Genomic DNA, 18817 nt, shown 5'->3' on the forward strand with positions numbered 1-18817 from the left:
AGGATGTTTTGATTGTGATAATCCAGACCTTAATTTTTGGAAAGTTACTTACCATATATTAGTATTTTGGCTCTAGAGCAGTAGCAAAATTATAGAAAATTAGGGTTAGAAGGGACCTCAGGAGGTTATCTAGTCCACCCCCCTGCTCCAAGCAGGACCATCCACAACTAGATCATCCCACCCAGGGTTTTGTCAGGCCAGGCCTTAAAAACCTCTAGGTAACCTGGTCCAGTGCTTCACCACCCTCCCTAGTGAGAGAGTTTTTCCTAATATCTAACCTAAACTTCCCTTGCCGCACCTTGAGACAATTGCTCCTTGTTCTGTCATCTTTCACCACTGAGAACAGTCTCTTTGGAACCCCCTTTCAGGTAGTTAAAGGCTGCTATCAAATCCGCCCTCAGTCTTCTCTTCTGGAGACTAAGCAAGCCCAGTTCCCTCAGCCCTTCCATATAAGCCATGTGCCTCAGCCCCCTATTTTCATTGCTGTCCACTGTACTCTTTCCAACTTGTCCACACCTTTTTTTCTTTTTTGGGGGGGGGGGAGAGGGGAGGGGAGGTTTAAAACTGGACACAGTACTCCACATATGGCCTTACCAGTGCAGAGTAAATCAGAGTAATTACTTCCCTCAATCTTCTGGCAATGCTCCTACTAATGCAGCCCAGTAGAGGTGTGCAAACCAGGCCATATTCGTTTTGGGTTCGGCCTGATCTGGGGGACAATGATTCTATTCATTGATTCGGATTACTGTCCCGATTTAATTCAGCCAAATCAAAGATCTGAAGATTTGCTTCTGATTCAGAGAATCAGCAGTTTGGGTATAGACACACCTTTAAATGTCTTTTCTACATACCTCAAGGTACCAGGCAGCTCATGAATGCTGAGATGGTGGGGTGGATGGAACTTCCCACAGGAGCTCTGGGGGCCCCTGTGTGCTCAGTCGTGGACCCCCTCCCATGCCTCCCTGGCTCGACGATCAGCCACGGGGGGACCCTGGGTGCCCCCCCCAGACCCAGGAAGCACCAGTCACCAAGCCAGGGAGCAGGGTCTCCTGCACACTCTGCGGCCGACCCAGAAGTGGACCATAACTGCTTCTGGTCCACTTCCGGGTCCACCACCAAGCACGCTGGGGACTCCCTGCTCTCCCATGGGAGGCTCCATCTGCCCCACCATCTCAGCATTCATGAGCTGCCTGGTACCTTGAGGTATGTAGAAAGAACATATAAATCCGTGTCTATGTCCAAATCATCAAATCTCTCTAAATTGATTCAGAGGCTCCTGATTCGATTCGGAGAGATAAATGGGTCTCCTGATTCAATTTGGATTCAGAGATTTGGCTGCTGAATTGGGCCATATCTCCGCCCAGTCAAATTAGTGACCGAAGCTTCTCACAGCCCAGTAGCCTTCTTGTCAACAAGGGCACACTTCTGACTAATATCCAACTTATTGTCTACTGTAACCCCCAGTCCTTTTCTTAGCCAGTCAGTTCCCAGGCTGTACTGGTGCATGGGATTTTTCCATCCTAAGTGCAGGACTTGGCATTTGTCCTTGCTGAACCTCATAAGACTAAAATTATCTGCTTTGCCACTGTACCCCTAGATACAGTGGTTTTCAACCTTTTTTAATTTTGGACCCCTAATAAATTTCAAATGGAGGTGCAGACCCCTGTGGAAATTTCAAATGAAGGTGAGGACCCCTTTGAATTCTCATACTTTTGATTGATCATAGTCATCCTTCATGGACCCCTTAGACACAGTCTGCAGACCCCCAGGGGTTGAACACCACTTGTTTTTAGTTGAAAACCACTGCCATAGAGGAACACACCCACAATCGAGTTTATATGACAATTCCTGTAACATGCCCTATTTTGAAACATCTAGAAATTATCATCTTCATTGTTGTAGTTGTAAAAAAAAAGACAAGCGTTCGATTAAGAATACCAGTAATAAAGAAATCTCCATAATTAAATTGACAAAGAAACAAAGCGTAAAATCCAGCTAAGTATTTTGATTGTTATTTTGATAAGCACTTTCTATTACAAATCTGTTTTTTTTATAAGGCTGTGATTTCCTATCCAATTTAAAATTATTTTTGGCTTTTTAAGGGGAAAACTGGAGAACCTGGACCCAAGGGGCCATCAGGTCCTCCTGGGCCTGAGGTAAGAAATTGTGTAAAAATGAAAATAAGTGTCATTTACTTTTAACTGTGGTTGAAAACAAAAATGACAAGTATGAGGCTGCTCTGCTCAAAGATTTGGTTTTAGATTGGCTTGAAAGTGTCAGCCACCTAGGGCCTGTGGGACAAATTCAGCCCATGGACCACTGGATCCAGGGCAGAGCCAAAAGTATTTTGTACTCTGTACTGTGCTGTGGCAGCAGCAGCAGCTGAGCCCTAGTCCCGTCCTGCTTTGGAGCCAAGCTGGGTTGTTCCAGCCTGCTGGCTGAAACCCTTGCTGACTGCTAACTTAAAGTGTGGGTCTTTATTGGTCATCTTATCATGTTTTGCTGTTTTACAAATAAATTAGTTCAGCTGCTTGTTGTACAATAAAGTATTATTGCAATAACTTTACTGCCCTGAATTGATACACATTCTTTGTATATTGCTGGAAGTACACCATTCATATGTGTAAAATAGTTCCAGGTACTTTTTCATTACAACTAAAACGTATGATTCTTTAAATGGCATTTCCATGCATGACCTCTTCAGCATGTTTAAGTTCAGATTTTTCCAAGACTGGCTGTATATTTATGTTTGCATCTTATAACAGAGCAAATGTATTGGAGAACACTGAAAAGACCAGATACTAGTCTGGTCAACAATCTGGATATATTGTTTAAAATTTTGACCTTGGCATAGCAGTTGACTTAGAACTCCACATCAAGTTCCAACATCTGTGGAAGTCAACATTAAACCTAGCTCAATCTTTGCAATGCAGTATTTGTGAGTTTTATGGCATTTGCATGTATAGACAGAAAGCTTCAGACTATACAGAAAAGCCACACCATTCTCTGGACAGAAAAAAAGTATCCGTTTTTTCTTCTTAGTCAGCTAAACCCTTACAACAGATTTATGTAAAAACCTTTCTGATCTTTAATATGAGTATATATATGTTAAATACAGTATAATTTCCATTGATTGTAACAAATGCTAGAATCACGTTATCTCTCTGAGAACATGCCCTTTTAGACTGACACAAGTGTAGGCCCTATGACTTCACTACCTCAAGAATGGATCATTGGCTTTTGTCCCCTGTTCTTCTCAGTGGCTGAGTCCAAAATAGCATGACTTACTTGTTGCAGTCTTACCCTTGGGAAGTCTTGAGGTCTGTAGACATTTTAAATCAGTACAGGTCAGCTTTTTCAAAGCAAGCCAGCATTTAATAGTTAACAGAAATACAGTATTTGTATTCGAGTAAAATCGGTTCATAGAGCTCACTCATTCTCTCTTTCTCTCTTTTTCCTGTGTGCTCTCTCACACTCTCTCTTTCTCTCACACACACACACACACACACACACACACACACACACACGTTAGAAGAACCATGCTAAGATTCCAAAATCAGGTGAACAGAGTCTATTAACCAGGTTTTTTGAACAATCTTGTGAATGTGTATAATTGTATGTCTTTAATTTTACAGCCCATGTTTATGGGGAGAAGGCAAATCTTTTAGAACCAAATTGTCTTTCATTTAAAAAATTTTCTCAAGATAGCGTTGTTAACAGAATTTCATGGTCTACCGTGCCTCTGATGGCGGTTATGTGATTCAAATACCAGTAGTTCTTTTGATGCAAGAAAATGCATAGTTGTTTAGTACTGGATCCCTTGTGGTGTTCCGGACTCCTTGTTAAATGGGCTAGAGGCAGAACCAGAGGAAAAATTTCTGTCTGAAAAATATAGAATTTCCTGTTGCCCGGAGGGTACGGAGGAAGCTGGAGTCCTCAGAAGAACTAATCATTCCTTGCTTTGTAAATGACCAGAAATGATTAGTTCTTTTGTCTTTGAAAATATGAACAAACAAATGTCAACTTTAACATTACTAAGTTATGCACCATAGCTCTCCTTATGCTGGCCAGATTGATTTGAGATAAAATGAGTTTCATTGTATTATGAACATAAATAAACATGGTCACCATATGGTAAAATACCAGATACAAATAAGGACAAGACATTTGCATACCACAGTCTTTAAAGAAATGCAGTTTCTAGAAGGAACAATATCTGCTAAAAACTGGGGATTGTGCCTTATTCTTTCCCATCACATTCGTGTTTTTAAAAAAGAACTAAATGTCCTCTCGAGGTGGCTGTTTTAACCAAATTGAAACTTGAAGGCATACAGCAGAGACAACCACAATGGAGACTTTGTTGCATGCTATTAGTACCTTCCAAGAAGCATTTCTGCTCAGTTCCAGCAGGGTAGGCAGGTTTAGCTGTTCCCGCAGCACCATTGGAGCAGGCAGACTTGTCATAACCCGCATCTGAGAGGTCCTGTGAAGACTGAAGAGGATGCAGCTCTTAACTAGCACTCACTCTGCAGATCCTGGGAGCAATCAGTTAGGTAACATCTGCACTACCTTTGGACCCTAAGGAGGAGAACCACAGTGTAGCAGAGCCACACCTGCTTCATGTACCTTAAACCCCACAACACTTCATGTAACTGCCTTAGAGGAGCATTGGGCATGTGTCATGAAGCACACCTGAGACAGAGGGCTTAATGGTGCATGCTCATTGCCACTCTAAGGTAGCTCTATTTCTGAGTTTAGCAAAGGCAGAGTGGGCATGCCAGTCTTTACTGAAGTGTTCCCTATGTAGGAGCCAGCAGTCTTTATAAGCTACAAGCCGAAACAACCTGGCCTCTGTCCAGCATGGACTGGTTGGCTTCAGCAGTGGAGGGAAGGGGGTTGCCTGTGCCCACACTGAGACCAAGTGCTGCTGTTGCTTCTCCCAGTCTCCATCACCCCCCACTCCCCAGTGCAGCATGGACGTAGCTTCCAGCTGGTGAAGAGCTGCTCCAGGGCCAAGCAGCTGGGAACTGCATTCACACTATTGCTGCTTCTGTGCCACAACTGGAAAGCAAGGGATGGAAGGAGGGAGAGAGAAGTGGCAGCAGTATGGACACAGTTTCCAGCTGCCCAGCTCCATCACAGCTCCCCACTGACTGGAAGCTGTGCCCTTGCCATAGCCAGGGGGAGAGGGGATGGAGAGAGGGGGGAAACAGTGACAGCAGCTCCTTGCTGCTTAGCCTAGCATTGGCACAGGCATAGGCATGGGCATGGACAAAGACAAAATCCTTAGGCTTTGTGGGCTGGATCCAGTGGGTCTGTGGGCCAAATCTGGCCTGCAGGCTGTATGTTGCTGACTCCTGCTTTGATGCCACCTGGAGGCCATGTAGACATGTCTTTAGTGCTTCAAAGGCTGGAGTATGTTCTTCCAAATGCTTGCTACATGCTGAACTTTAGCATGCATCTATGTGATAGCTCATGTCTGTTCTAGAAAATATATGAACAACAGAAAAAGGTTGCAGTGGGATTTGGGGTGGGGGGCCTGTTGTATGCAAGAATAGCAAAGCTAATGTTGAAGAAAGGGTTCCCAGGTTTTGTAACTAAGCAAGTCATTTCACCTCACAGTTGTCCACAGATCATTGGCTGAGATCTTCAGACAAAGCAGTCCTCTAGCTCAGGCTTTGGTTGAGGTAGATGTGAGGTACAGCAGTTGGGGATTTTCAAGAAATCCCATTACAACCTTTTTTTTCCTCAGAGGTTTTCTGGAAGGGAAATAAGTTGTCACATTTTTTGGTTGTTTTCCCACCTAACCTCATATAAATGAGGCAGTAATTCCATTAAAATCAACAGTTGCCCTGGTGTTTGACAGAAAAGGCCCGTTAGGTCTCACATGTTCTTTTAGGGTATTTTCTTTTTATATGTAGGCCTGCAAGAAGTGGCTTACCAGATATGTCTTTCCTCTGCAGCTGTTGAACAAAGTTATTTCAGAGCAGAAGTTTAGTAATTCCTGAAAGTGTTGTGGCCATGGGTGTGTGGCTTAAAGTTCTGAGAAGAAGAAACAAATGTTTGGGGTCAGGAAAGAATAGACTTGTCTCAGACCTGCTTTGAGTAGTTGTCAAGTCTGTATATTTTTCTCATTCCCAAGTGTCTAGAAAGGATTAATGTAAAACCATGAAAGACTTATTTTATTTGCAAAACTAATTGAAAACTTTTGTATAGTAGTGTATTTTAACACACTGTGCATATATTTGCATAACTGTAAGAGTACTGAACATATCTAGGTTATTACTCTTAATGAAGATAGAATTAGAATGAGTTCTAACAGCTTTACACATGTTCATAATGCTTTAATAATAGGCAAATCTTGCTCCACAGGTTCATTTTAATTACCCTTCTCCCAGAGTAAGGACTATATATAGTTTCCTTCAGAAGCGCTTCAAGTATTATAAACAGATTTCATTTGGAGCAAAGGGAGCATTAGTCATTATCTTCAATAGAAACTTTATTTCATGTGTGCATTATTTTGATCTAAACTCATTAGCTTAGTCAGAAAGGTACACATATGGGAGTCATATGTAGCTGGTATATCTTTTATGCTTATGGCTTTAAATTTACAACGATAAAAGCGCATTTGTATAATACGGAACTGTAACAAAATGAACAGGTTTTTTTGCAATGAAATCTTTGACTTCTTTGGTTAGCTTCAAAAAGGTAAGGGTTGTCTGCATAACCTCAAAATGTCATATGTTGTGAACTTGGTGATACCAGAGTTAATATTCTTTTTAAAGCATTTTATGCATCAAAATAGAGACAAAGGACTAGTACGAGTGTCCTAACTCATAAGAACCCGTAGCTGTGGGCACTTTAATGAATTACATGTTTTGTCATCTCCTTGAAGTGCAGAAGTCCTTACAGAGGGTTTATACACCTTTTGTTTGCCATTGTACTTAAAGATATAGAACCTTTGAGTGGCGTTGTGCTCACTTACTTGGCATCAGTATATCTATGCAGTCCCCCTTCAGAATACTGAGTTGCTATTACTTTTTCATACATAGCTTGCTTTAGTTTTTTCATAATAAAAATACCTGCTCAAATGACCCTGCACCGTCTTTTTCTACTTTCTACTCAGGAGTTATCTGCATTATTTGGAATTCAGTCTTTTCTTACAACGTTTTATCATAACCCTGCAGACCTGTCCAGTTATGGTGGATTGTACTTGCTATACAGACACCCTGTATACTTCCCTTTCTCAGGCAGAGCTGTGATGAGATCTAGTCATAGCTGGAAAATATAAGTCTGAATCATCAGCTTGAACTATGCTGCTCTATACCAGCAGAAGATCTCACTTGGGTCATTCTGCATCTGCTTAGATAAGAGCTATGGACGGGCATTACATTTGTGCGGGCCTTTCTGCACAAAAAGAGATTGCATAGCCGTTAAAGGGATTTCTTGTGGGGGGTGGAAAAAAAACCTAACTGGCTCTTCCTCAAAACAGTTAGATCAATTCCTGCCAGGAAGATCTCCCTCTTTCTGCACTAACTTGACCACTTCTATGCTTCTTGTGGGTGTTGAGGACACCCAATATCCCATAGTCCCCTGCTCTCCCTCCTGCCCCCTGGCACTCTCTCGGCTCGCCTGCATCTGCCAGTCAACTGATTGGTGGGATGAAGAGGCATTCTCCCAGCAATAAACCTTTCCTGGGGCTGTCTGTGGCAGCGGCTGTTTTTCAGCAACTACCAACTGTCAACTGACAGCCTACCTGCTTCCCAGGCAAGGGAGAGGGCTTGCTGCCAATCAGTGGGCTCCTCTGAGTGTGGAGGTGAACCAAGGAGCAGCCCTATAATACCCCCTATATGGAAAGGCTGCCTGTGTCCTTCTCTAGCCAGCGGGAATGCCGCTGGGAACACACCAACTCCCAGGACAATTTTCTAGCAGTAATCATTTCACAGAATTTCTGCTGCTGGGAAGGAACACCTATCCATGGCCTAGGACAAGATGCTTAAACTACTAGAAGTCATTTTTTAGAGAAAGCGTGGGCCTTCCAGATTAATCTGTCAGAGCTTTATCGCTATATTTGGTGCTGTAGTCTTAATTTACATAGGTGTACACAGTTAATAAGCATTATAGCAGGCAGTACAGAGCAATATAAGCTACACAGTAGCTGCTGCCTGAGATAATTAGTCTGGCTGATGTTTTAATACTAGAATAATTTTTCATTGTATACTTCACTGAGGAATCATTCCTTTCTCTGCATGTAGAGCAGTCTATATGACTATCTTTTGCAGCTTCTCTACTCAGACTTCATGCGTCTTGCAAGGATTAGGGATATAATGTTGTAGCTGTGATGGGTCCAAGAAATATGCAAGAAGCACGCTTTAGGGCTTGTTTTTGTGGTTCTTTGTTGATAATATTTTTAATTGGGCAAACTACCTATTTGGGAGAGATGCTGGACAAGTTTAAGGCACAAAGTTCTCTTCTTCAGGTTTGGGAATGAAGCTTCTTCATGCTCCTGATTGTTTCCCATGGATCAGGGTCCCAACCAGACTGTGTGTCACATGAAACACCTTGCAGGAGAAGCTGTACCGTGCTGCATGTAGATATAGTCAGAAAGATTCTCCCACTGCTTATTAAGCATGGGAACATAACAGTTGTCAGGATTTTAGAAATAAGTCTAGGTTGTTGCTTGTTTAAAGGATGACTTTTCTCTATAAGTAGGCGTATTGTTTTCTCTGAGGAAAAGAAGGCTTGGAATTTTCTGGTGTTTTGGCAAGACAGGTTTGAAATAAGATGACCTCTGAAGGTATTGTTTGAGATAATTGTTTGAGATATCAGTGCCTTCAAAGGCACTGATTAATAGAAAAGTGTTTGGATAGCCGAAGACAGCTCAGATGTCTGAAAGCTGTTTTCAGCCATGAATAGAATGTATGTGATAATGAGATAGGCAAGAGGGTTAACTTACAGCTTCTAGATGTCTAAGGTTGCCTGTTTTATGCCTAGTGGGAATCTTTTAAAATGTGTTTGAAACATGACTGTAGTATAGAGTAGGGGTGAGGAAAATCTGTCCAACTTGGTGCTATATATATTTTCATGCGTTGTCTCACTCAGTGTCAGGTGCCAAGTTCTTCTGTTCATGAGGAATATGAAATGGCATTCAGTCATAGAATCTAGAGTAGTTGGATTGGAAGGAAATTTATCTAGTCCAGCTAAACCTGACTAAACCATCCCAGTCAAGTGGTCTACCTAACCTGCTCTTAAAAACATCCAAAGATAGAGAATCCATATCCTCTTTGAGTATCCTGTTCCAGTGCTTAACCACCCTCTTAGTAAAAATTTTGTTGGTGATATCCAACGTATCCAATTTCCTTCACTCCAATGGAAAACCATTGCTCCTAGTCCTGTCCTATGCAGTCAGTAAGATTAACCTAACTCCATATAACTACCTTTCGGGTATTTGAAGATGGTGATCAAATCCTCAGTCTTTCTTCCTCAAACTACATAATCCTAGTTCTTTCAGCCTTTCTTTGTAAGTCACATTCCCTAGAGCTCTACTTTGTTTTTGGACACTTTCTAATTTGTCCATATCTTTCCCTAAGTAAGGAGCCCAAAACTGGACATAGTACTTCATGTCAGGACTCACCAGTGCCAAGGAGAGTGGAAGAATCAATTCCTTGGATTTGCAAGAGACACTATTTATACAGCCTAGTATGCTGTTGACTTCTTTTGCAACAAAAGCATGCTATTAGTGTATTTTCAGTTTATTGTGACACCTAGGTCCCTTTCTGCAGTACCGTAGCCCAGCCAGTCCTTCCTCAGTCTATGTCTGTGTATGCCATCAGCATGCAAAAAGGATTTATATTCCACCCACTGAAACACATTTTACAAGCAAATAGTGGAATGAGAGAACATTTTGTTTACAGATTTCTGCTTTAGGATAGAAACAGTAAAATACCCAAGATATTCATCTTACTTTTGAAATGAGAGAAGGATGAGAGAGTCCTATTCTTAGTTATATCTGATTAGCCCTTGAAGTTTTGAGGCTCAGGTATCTGACTGCTAAACATCATTTGATATTTTGAACATAGTAATTTTTCCATAAGAGGAAGTTGGATGAAAGCCCCAACTTGGAGTTTTAAGTCACAGCCCTTTTCAAGCATGCCCATCATGAGTCAAAAGTTGGGTACTTGTCAAAAAAGGCATGGGGTAGGCAGTGAGCTTTACTAAAAGACTGTCCCTTCATGGGATCTAATAGATGGCTCTTATTTAAAATGTATGATTTTTTTAATGAAATTTAAACATGTCCAGATTAGGAATACAATCCAATGGCTATACTTTTAAGCTTTGCCTACACTGAGAAATTTGCTTGTTGATGACAGCAAATGCAGCTGAATCAATGTTGAAAATGGTTTAACTACAAGGATAAACATGATCAAACTGTATTCCTCTTCATGTCAGAAACCCTGGTTAAGCCTTGGTCTAAGTCTTTGTTTATCCTGGGAAGATTACTGTGCCAAGTATTACTTGTTACTGAAAAATGATTTCAGTAAATCTAGCAACCACACATAAGTCCAGCTGATTTCTAAGTATGTAATGTACCACTTGGAGTAAACACTGACATTTCCTACAGTACAAAAATGAACCATTACTGAAAACTAATGTCATCAGTGGACATAGCTGAACTAATACTGCATGCACTAGTAGAGATGAGCACACATCATATTCAGTGATATTTCAGGTGACTATTAATTGCTGTACTAATAATAGACTATGTGCAAGTCTTTCTCATCTCAAACACTGTATTCCCTGCCTGGGTTTTGTTCCTTGGAATTGGCGGTTACGTTATGTATTGCAATTTGTAGTGTGTTAAGACTCCTTCCTACATCTTCTCCAAAGTCAGAATGGAAGGGTTTATTGGAAAAAATTAATGTACTACTACTGCCATTTAAAAGGAAAAATGTTGGCAGTGAATTTTAGCTGGCTTTTCCCTACACAGAAAATGTCATTTTACGTTTTATTTTTAATATTACTTTTCCACTTATACTCAGCACATTATTGACATGTCATGCAGCTTTACAGATGCCAAAGAACAACAGTTCTGCAACGTTGGAATACTGACCTTTCTAAAGTGAGGGAGGAAAAAATAAATTTTGAATGAAAAATATCTTCTACAGAACCTGTCATCTCAGATGAAAAATAAATAAGCTCTTCTCTGAGGATGCAAAATGACAGCTCTAACTTCTGCAGTTGGAGTAGCTGTAGTTTCAACAGACATCTTTGGCAAATGTAATCTGTCGGGAAATTCAACCAACTGTTGTAAGAAATTTGAGATTAGTTTGACATGCCCATTTCAAATGCCCTCAAAGATAGAATTCCCATGTTTCTGAGTTAAAGGACATCTTCACAAGTAACTGATTGTTGCTTTGTTTAAGTGTACCTGCAAAGCACTGATTTAACTTTCATTTAGGCAGCTGCTGGTTCAGAAAATGTTAATGATGAAATCTGCAAAGACACTCAGGCATATCTACACATTCATTAATGTGCTTTTGCTAATGCACATTAAATTTAGAATTTCCTTTTGTGAGGTACTAGAAAAAGACACATTAGCTTATTTTAGGGTGGCCATCACAGAGTGCAGCCCAGTTGTCCTCTTCTATTGATATGAAACTGGATGCCTCCATATCCTCTCTTTTTCTCTTGAAGAAGGTATCAGGTTTCGTATCAATAGAGGACAGATGGCAGAGTAGCAGAAAACCGGAATGTCCTCTATGATGGCCACCCTACCCTATTTTAATGCACATTAGCGAAAGCACACAATTTTTTTGTGATGCTGTAATGTGCATTAAAATAGGCAAATGAACATTAAAGCACATATGTAGATGCACCCAGTCTTGTCCACCTTATATCAAAGTCAGGATTTGAGTTAGATCAACACTGAATAGTTTTAAAAATCTTACTCTGTTTTTTTCATGTAAAAATGATTTTTGTCCTTGGAGTCACCACAGTACATCTCACTGCTGAATAACTCAGAGCAAACAGAAATACAGGGAGGAATATACTGAGTACTTTTACAGTGCTCTTTTAAAAAGAAATAGATCTTTTCCACTTCCTTTGTCAACAAAGTGTTTTCTGGGGTCCTTATCATCTAAAAGAAACTGTCTTCATATCAGCATGTATTGTACATTCATGCCTTTGAAAATTTATTCTAAATATATTGTTAATATGACAATACAATTTTCTAAAATTCCTGAATGCCTCTAAATTGAGCAACTTCAAAAGTGTGAAGCAGTAAAAAGCAATTGTTCTTATGTTAATCTATTTAATCTAGTTTAGTGCCTGGTAATTTATAAACTCTGGTAATCTGAATTACATATTTTAAATGTGCAATCTGGGTGCATTTGTCACATGTATAAAATATTGTGCCATCTAGAGGCACATCAGTGTTGCTGCACAGCTACATTGATAGATATTTCCCCATGGTAAAGAGGAAAATTAATTCTGTTGTGTTAACGTACTTTAGTGTGGGGAACATTTAACACTGTTACAGATATTGGGCCTTTTTTGCAAATTCGGCTTAAATTTGCAGTCACCCTACTGGGATTCCTTTCATATCCACCAGCATCCAAGTGTTAAAAATGTATAGATTTCTTTAAATGTCATAATTTCACAGATTTTGCCTGAAAAAATACTTCCATAACGAGGACAGAACCACCTCTGACAACCTTCACACCACAACTGATAAAAAAAAACCTGAGTGGACACCTTTCAGTGGACAGAACCACATACTGGACTATTAAATTGGCTGTTTCAGGAAGAAAGTCAACAGTGAAATTCTCAACAAAACTCAGGACTGCCACAAGCTCCCACTCAGAGAGAAAAGCCATTTAGCCTGTAAGGTCCAACCATGAACTAGTAATCAAACCAGTGGAAAAAGGAGCTTTTATCCTCAACTGTGAAAACTACATCAATAAGGCTAACAGCTCTCAGACATCAACTACTTTAAAGAACTTGGGGAGGACCCCACACCAGCATTTGCTCTGGAACTGGAAAATATTATCAAATCTTTTATAAACTAGATTTATGAAAAACTACTTCCACTGATCACCAAGGAACATTTTATATGTTCCCAAAGATTCACTAAGGACAACCTGGCAGACCCATCATATTCAATGGGTACCCTCACTGAGAGCTTATTAGGATTCATAGAAACAAGTCTAAAATGACTTGTCACTCAAAGAGCAAATTTTCTGTGAGACGCAACAGACTCTCTCAAGAAGATCCAGGACATTAACCACTTCCCTGAGAAGGCCATACTTGCAACCATGGATGTCACAAGCTTATACATTAATATCCCACACAATTAAGGCAGAGCTGCCTGCATGAAGTTACCTACAGGAAACAAATTACACTCAGATTTGTAACCACAACATATACAAATCATCCATTTCATCCTCCCCCACAACAACTTCACTCTCATTGACACTTCCTCCAAACCATGCTAACCTCCTCACAAGCCACCTGGTAGAAGTGTTTTTAGAAAAGTCTGACACTAAATCTGCATTATACCTGCACCACCCAGATGTTGTTTTCATCATTTGGACTGAACACCTGGACTGGCTTATTGACTTCCACTGTAAGTTTAACAACTAGCACCCTTCAGTCAAATTCTCTCTGGAATACTGCTACAATAATATCAACTTTCTAGACACCATGATCTATATCTGGGAGGGCACCCTACAAACTGCTACATACAGAAAACCGATGGACCACCAGACTTAGAATTCACAAAATCACCCAAAAAACACCACAAAATTTACAATCAGGTACCTCAGATACCACTGTATGTGCTCGGAGGAGAACACCTGGGGGACACATCCTGCCAAACTGAAAACAGCCTTTACCAATAAGGCTCCAGCAGAGAATAGACCATGTCTTTCGAAGAGCCACCCAGATAGCCTGCAGCAACCTACTATAATACAAAGAAAAAAAAACCCACTGACCACACACCCTAGGTTTTCACCATCCCAGACTTGAACGTGTAAGAAGAATCATCAAACAACTGCAACCTATACTTGAAAAAGGACCAGACATTGAGAAAAATATTCCCAGAGCCCCTGCTCCTAGTCTTCAAACAGCTCCCTTCTAACCTTGCCCCAGCTCATCATCAGGAGTAAATTCCTGGCTGATCAACAGGTGCCTAATGGGACCCTGCCCTGCCTCAACAACAACTAACCTGTCAAACATCTCTGTCATAACAATGAATGTTCCCCAACACAAAACATCAGAAACTACAGATTATACACATGGTTATCTCAGAATGTGGTAAACCTCATTTAGTGCACCAAATGCCCTTATGGAAACAATGTGAGTGAAACCGGTCAACAACTATGCACCAGAATGAATAACCACCAAAAAAGATAACAGACGGAGGCATTAGGACACCGGTAAGAGAATATTTTTCACTGAAACACCACTCCTTGTTTGACCTCACAGTTCTAGTGCTCAAACGAAATCTCCCTAACAGGCTAAGCATGGGAACAGAAATTCATCAGCGTATTGGACACTAAGCACCAGAGACTTAACTTAGACAATAACTTCATAGTCCATTATAATATTCCTAATATTCACTAACCCCTGCACTTCACAAGTAATAATGACCTTGCTTAACAAGCTTTTGTTCTATCTGCTATTTAGCTCATCCATGTCTGCTTCTGTCTCAGAGGCCTGAGGAAGGGTACTGTGATACCCAGAGGCTTGTCTATGTTTATACCATACAGTTGGTCCAATAAGTGATACAGCCCACAAGAATTGTTGCTTTCATCAGAGACTCTCAATCAATTTGACATTCTCTTAAAAGCAGCTTATGAAAAGGAAAAATAAGACAACTCCAACAAAAGACACATTTTTTCTCTCTTTTATAATAGCATTACACTAGCAGTACTACAGTTAAGGGTTCATTTTCAAACTTCTGCTTTAGAACAATCTCAGAATTTACCTTTTGTGTGGAAATGATTTCAGTTTAGTCCAAGCCAACAGCATAAGATTAATAAACATTGGATCATTGGCTGCATTTTGTGACATGCTTTTGTTGAAGAGAAAAAGTGAAAAATATTTTTAAACTAAGATTTTTTTTTCCATGTGCTTCTTTTGTATTTATAGAAAATCACCAAAAATCACAAAAAAAACCCCTTCAGTGTTGTCTCACATTTAGTCCTGAGTAATAAGGGCAGGCTGTTCATTTTCTATGTCTGAAAATTTGGCTTTGCAAGTAACGCTAAGTATCTTTTTTTTAAAGTGTTTTGGACATGTGCAGTACATTCATTTAATTAATTTCAGAATGATGCCTACAGCATTGTGGTAACTCTCTAATATCATTTGCAGATATTTAATTTTATAGCAAAAATTATCCTATTTGGCTTAGAACCAAAAGACCTGTGATAGAGATTCAGGAGGTGTTTGTAAGAGCAAGCATGTGAATTTATAGATTCAATAAAAATATTGTATTTAGGGTATGAAATACCAACCATTTTCTACAAGAATAATCTTCTACGCACTTCAATTTGGAAGGGTTTGGGAAAATGTGAGAGTGAAATAACGTCAAATAATATTTTGGCTGATTAATAAATTCATTTTTTGCTAAATAATCAGAGCTATTGATATTTTAGTATTTCTACAAAAGGAAAGATTAGATGTTTCCTCAGGAAGCACTTAAAAACTTCAATTAAATAACAGCATGGTTATTTAAACATGATCAGTATCTTTATTTCCATACAAAAAATGTATGTATTGTTTGTGAAACTGGGCACTCAAGTCCTGAGAATGGAAATGCTCCTATGATGCTTCCTTTCCTCTCCAAACATCTGTTATCTTTAACCAGAGGGGACTACTTTCAGGGAGGAAAGGATAATTCATTTCCTTTTTAAATTTATTCTTTGGCTCATGCAGCCAACCAGAGTGGTGACAGTTGCCTCATGGCAGTGCTGATTTTGTTATTGGGCACTTCTGCTAGGAATGGGGTTACACCACAAATTCATTTCACAAAGCCTTCTAGGCAGTTGTCATGGATTGGTGACATCCAGTCACTGTTAGAGGGGGATTTGCATTGGTAGATCAGGGTGAAAGGCCATTTTCTCAGTTCCCTAGCTGTCCAGTCCTGAAAGTGAAGCCACAGAGAAACTGCACTGTAACATTTGAAAGAAATGATTTATTTCTCCAGTAAAGGGGCATTTATTTCTCCAGTAAAGGGGCAATATTACTTCCTTTGTGGATTTCAGTGGGGTCAGGAGCAGGCTGCTTACTTAGTTATAGACTGTATTTAATGGACAACAGTTTTCATCTTTCATCCAGTAATAAGGATTTTTGATAAATCTGTCACTCATCCAAGTCCTTTCAAGAGAGCTTTTTATGGTCTTACCTGTTTTCAGATGGTAAAACAAATCCATTTCTTGATTTCTGTGATTCAGGTTTGTTAACGTTTCTTAAATGAATGAACAGAATCAAAATAACAAGTGCTTTTCTTTTGCATTGAACCATGGAAATATTCCAGTGCTATAAACCCTTTGTCTGTTTTCATTTAATTAGGGTTTTCCAGGAGACATTGGTGTACCTGGACTAAATGGTCCTGAAGGTCCCAAGGTAAGAACTTGTAGAACCTTGTAACAGCATCAGTAATGCCCTGAGAGTGAGAAGAGAAAGTTCCGGGGGACGAGGAAATTGGGAGAGACTTTCTGTTGTATGCTGGGAAATTTGCAAAGTACTGTGACCTGAGCATGACCTTATCCTTGCTGTCAGCTATGTAAATCAAGAGAGAGGCTTTGTCTGTGCAGGCAGTCTGCATCAGCTTCTTTTAATTCAATGTAGTTAAATTAATGCAAACTGCTCTGTGGGCACTAAATTTGACTTAAGAATGCAAAATTGGCTTAAGCCTGCTACCAGTAGATTTATGCAAAACTGAAGAACCAAAGCAAGTGTGTCCAGACAGGGCTTTACACCAGTTTATTTATATTGGTTTAAATTCAAACCTGGGGTCATAATGTACAGCTTTTCTAGTTACACTGGTGTCTAGCTCTTCAGCCAGTGGCTTTTTCACAAATATGACCTTGTGTAATGTTTTAATGGAAATTATACCTGAATCTTTATTGTCATTCATTATTTCTGTGTGTGCTGTTCAGATAAGATAGAAATAAAATAAAAGTACAAGAGTAGCATTGTACATTAAGATTTCAATAGATTATATAGAAATAAGAAATGATGACCTGGATAAAACAGAACCAACATGGGTCAAAATCACATTTGAGAAGGATTGTAAAGGAGGCTCTATTAGAATAGTATCAGCAGTCAGTTTCTGCCTGCACTAAATTGGGTTTAGGTATGGAGAGGTTTCTTTAATATGCCCCCCACTTTGTATTTACTCTTGAGACTGCTGCAAGTTTTTAGCACAGTTATTCCTTAAACACACTTTTGAGCAGCACTTTGTCACCTACTTCTATGGGTAAATTACACTTATTTGGCACCTACAAACTGGGTTCATCTACATGTGCTGCTAATATGCCTAAATTTTTCTGTGCAGAAAATTCAGGCTCATTAATGTGGTCCCATGTGCATGTCTACACGAGTCCCCATTGAAGCAAATTCCACCTGATAGGACAAGCCAATCCAGGGCCCCTCCTGCCCTGTTCTGCCCCCCTACAGCAGCCTGGGAGAGCGCTAGGCTCCTCTGGGTGCCAGCCCCAGGTGCTGGCAGGAAGCATGGGGACCAGTCCCAATCTCCACCAGGTGAGGAGAGCTCTGCTTGCTGCAGGGGCAGCTGTCTTCGCAGCCATGTGGGCATCAGGATGGGTTGGGTCCCAAACCCCACATGGCTGGGATAGCTGTGCCTGCTGCAAGGGCAGCTGTCTCCCTGCTACATGGGGGGCCCTCATCTTGTATTCAGGTAAGAACAGGGGAAGGGTATATGTGTAATATATAAAACAACACAGGTCTTGACAACTGTATACATAGATATGAAGATATAGATATGTGAAGATGTATAGAGAGAGAGAAATGTTACTATTGATAGGACCCGGATATTCCTGGATGACATAACTAGGCAGTTTCTTCATAAGTGGCTAAACTAACATGGCGTGATGCTATTTTAGATTTTTTTCGAGTAAGTAGCATTGAAGTGATAAAAGAACTGGTTAAAAAATGCCTTTGAATAAGTTGAGTTGACTCAGTATAAATTACGTGGAAAGATACAAAATAGTTCTGTTACTGAGATTTTGTATTTCAAATGTGCAACTTATGAGAAAATAAGATTAATAACCACTTCAAAAGGATTTAAGTATGAGCAAGATTACAGTGAGGTTCAGATTAAAGATCTAGTTCTAGCTCAAAATCTAAATAAATACTCCGTCTCAATTTTCAAGAAAGATGATGACATTGAACATAGAAGCTAAGATGGGATAGCTAAAAGGAATTTTAAACAGAATGCTTAATGCACTTAAATCAGGAGAATGAGATAATCTTCATCTCATGCTGAAAGAGCTCGCATATGAAGTCCAGTAATAAGGATTTTTGATAAATCTATCAAATTGGAGATAGTACCGCATAACTTGAAAACCAACAACACAGTGCCAATATGCAAGAGGAAAATATGATCCTAATAAATACATGCCTGTTAATGCTATAATATACAATGTGTTAGAACAAATTTTGAGGGAAATAATGAGTTATGGAGGTAAATGGAAAGGGGGATAAAATGCAAAGTGGGTTTACCAAAGATAGACGGCACGAGATAAACCTGGTGTTTTTCTTCACTAAGAAACCTGATATTTTAGACCAGTAG

At 39.9% G+C, this 18817-nt stretch overlaps 1 protein-coding gene across 2 annotated transcripts in view; it reads left to right on the top strand.

Annotated features, from left to right (window-relative positions):
- COL24A1 (collagen type XXIV alpha 1 chain) overlaps positions 1 to 18817 on the top strand; it is a 271129-nt gene that overhangs the window by 119565 nt on the left and 132747 nt on the right. For both annotated transcript variants that reach the window (XM_019531158.1, XM_019531159.1), the window contains 2 exons: positions 2103 to 2156; positions 16573 to 16626. In XM_019531158.1, the coding sequence (XP_019386703.1) occupies positions 2103 to 2156; positions 16573 to 16626 (108 nt within the window). The remainder of the gene's footprint in view (positions 1 to 2102; positions 2157 to 16572; positions 16627 to 18817) is intronic.

Source organism: Crocodylus porosus, unplaced genomic scaffold (genome assembly GCF_001723895.1).
Source record: "Crocodylus porosus isolate Cpor-Errol unplaced genomic scaffold, CroPor_comp1, whole genome shotgun sequence".
Classification (NCBI taxonomy): domain Eukaryota; kingdom Metazoa; phylum Chordata; order Crocodylia; family Crocodylidae; genus Crocodylus; species Crocodylus porosus.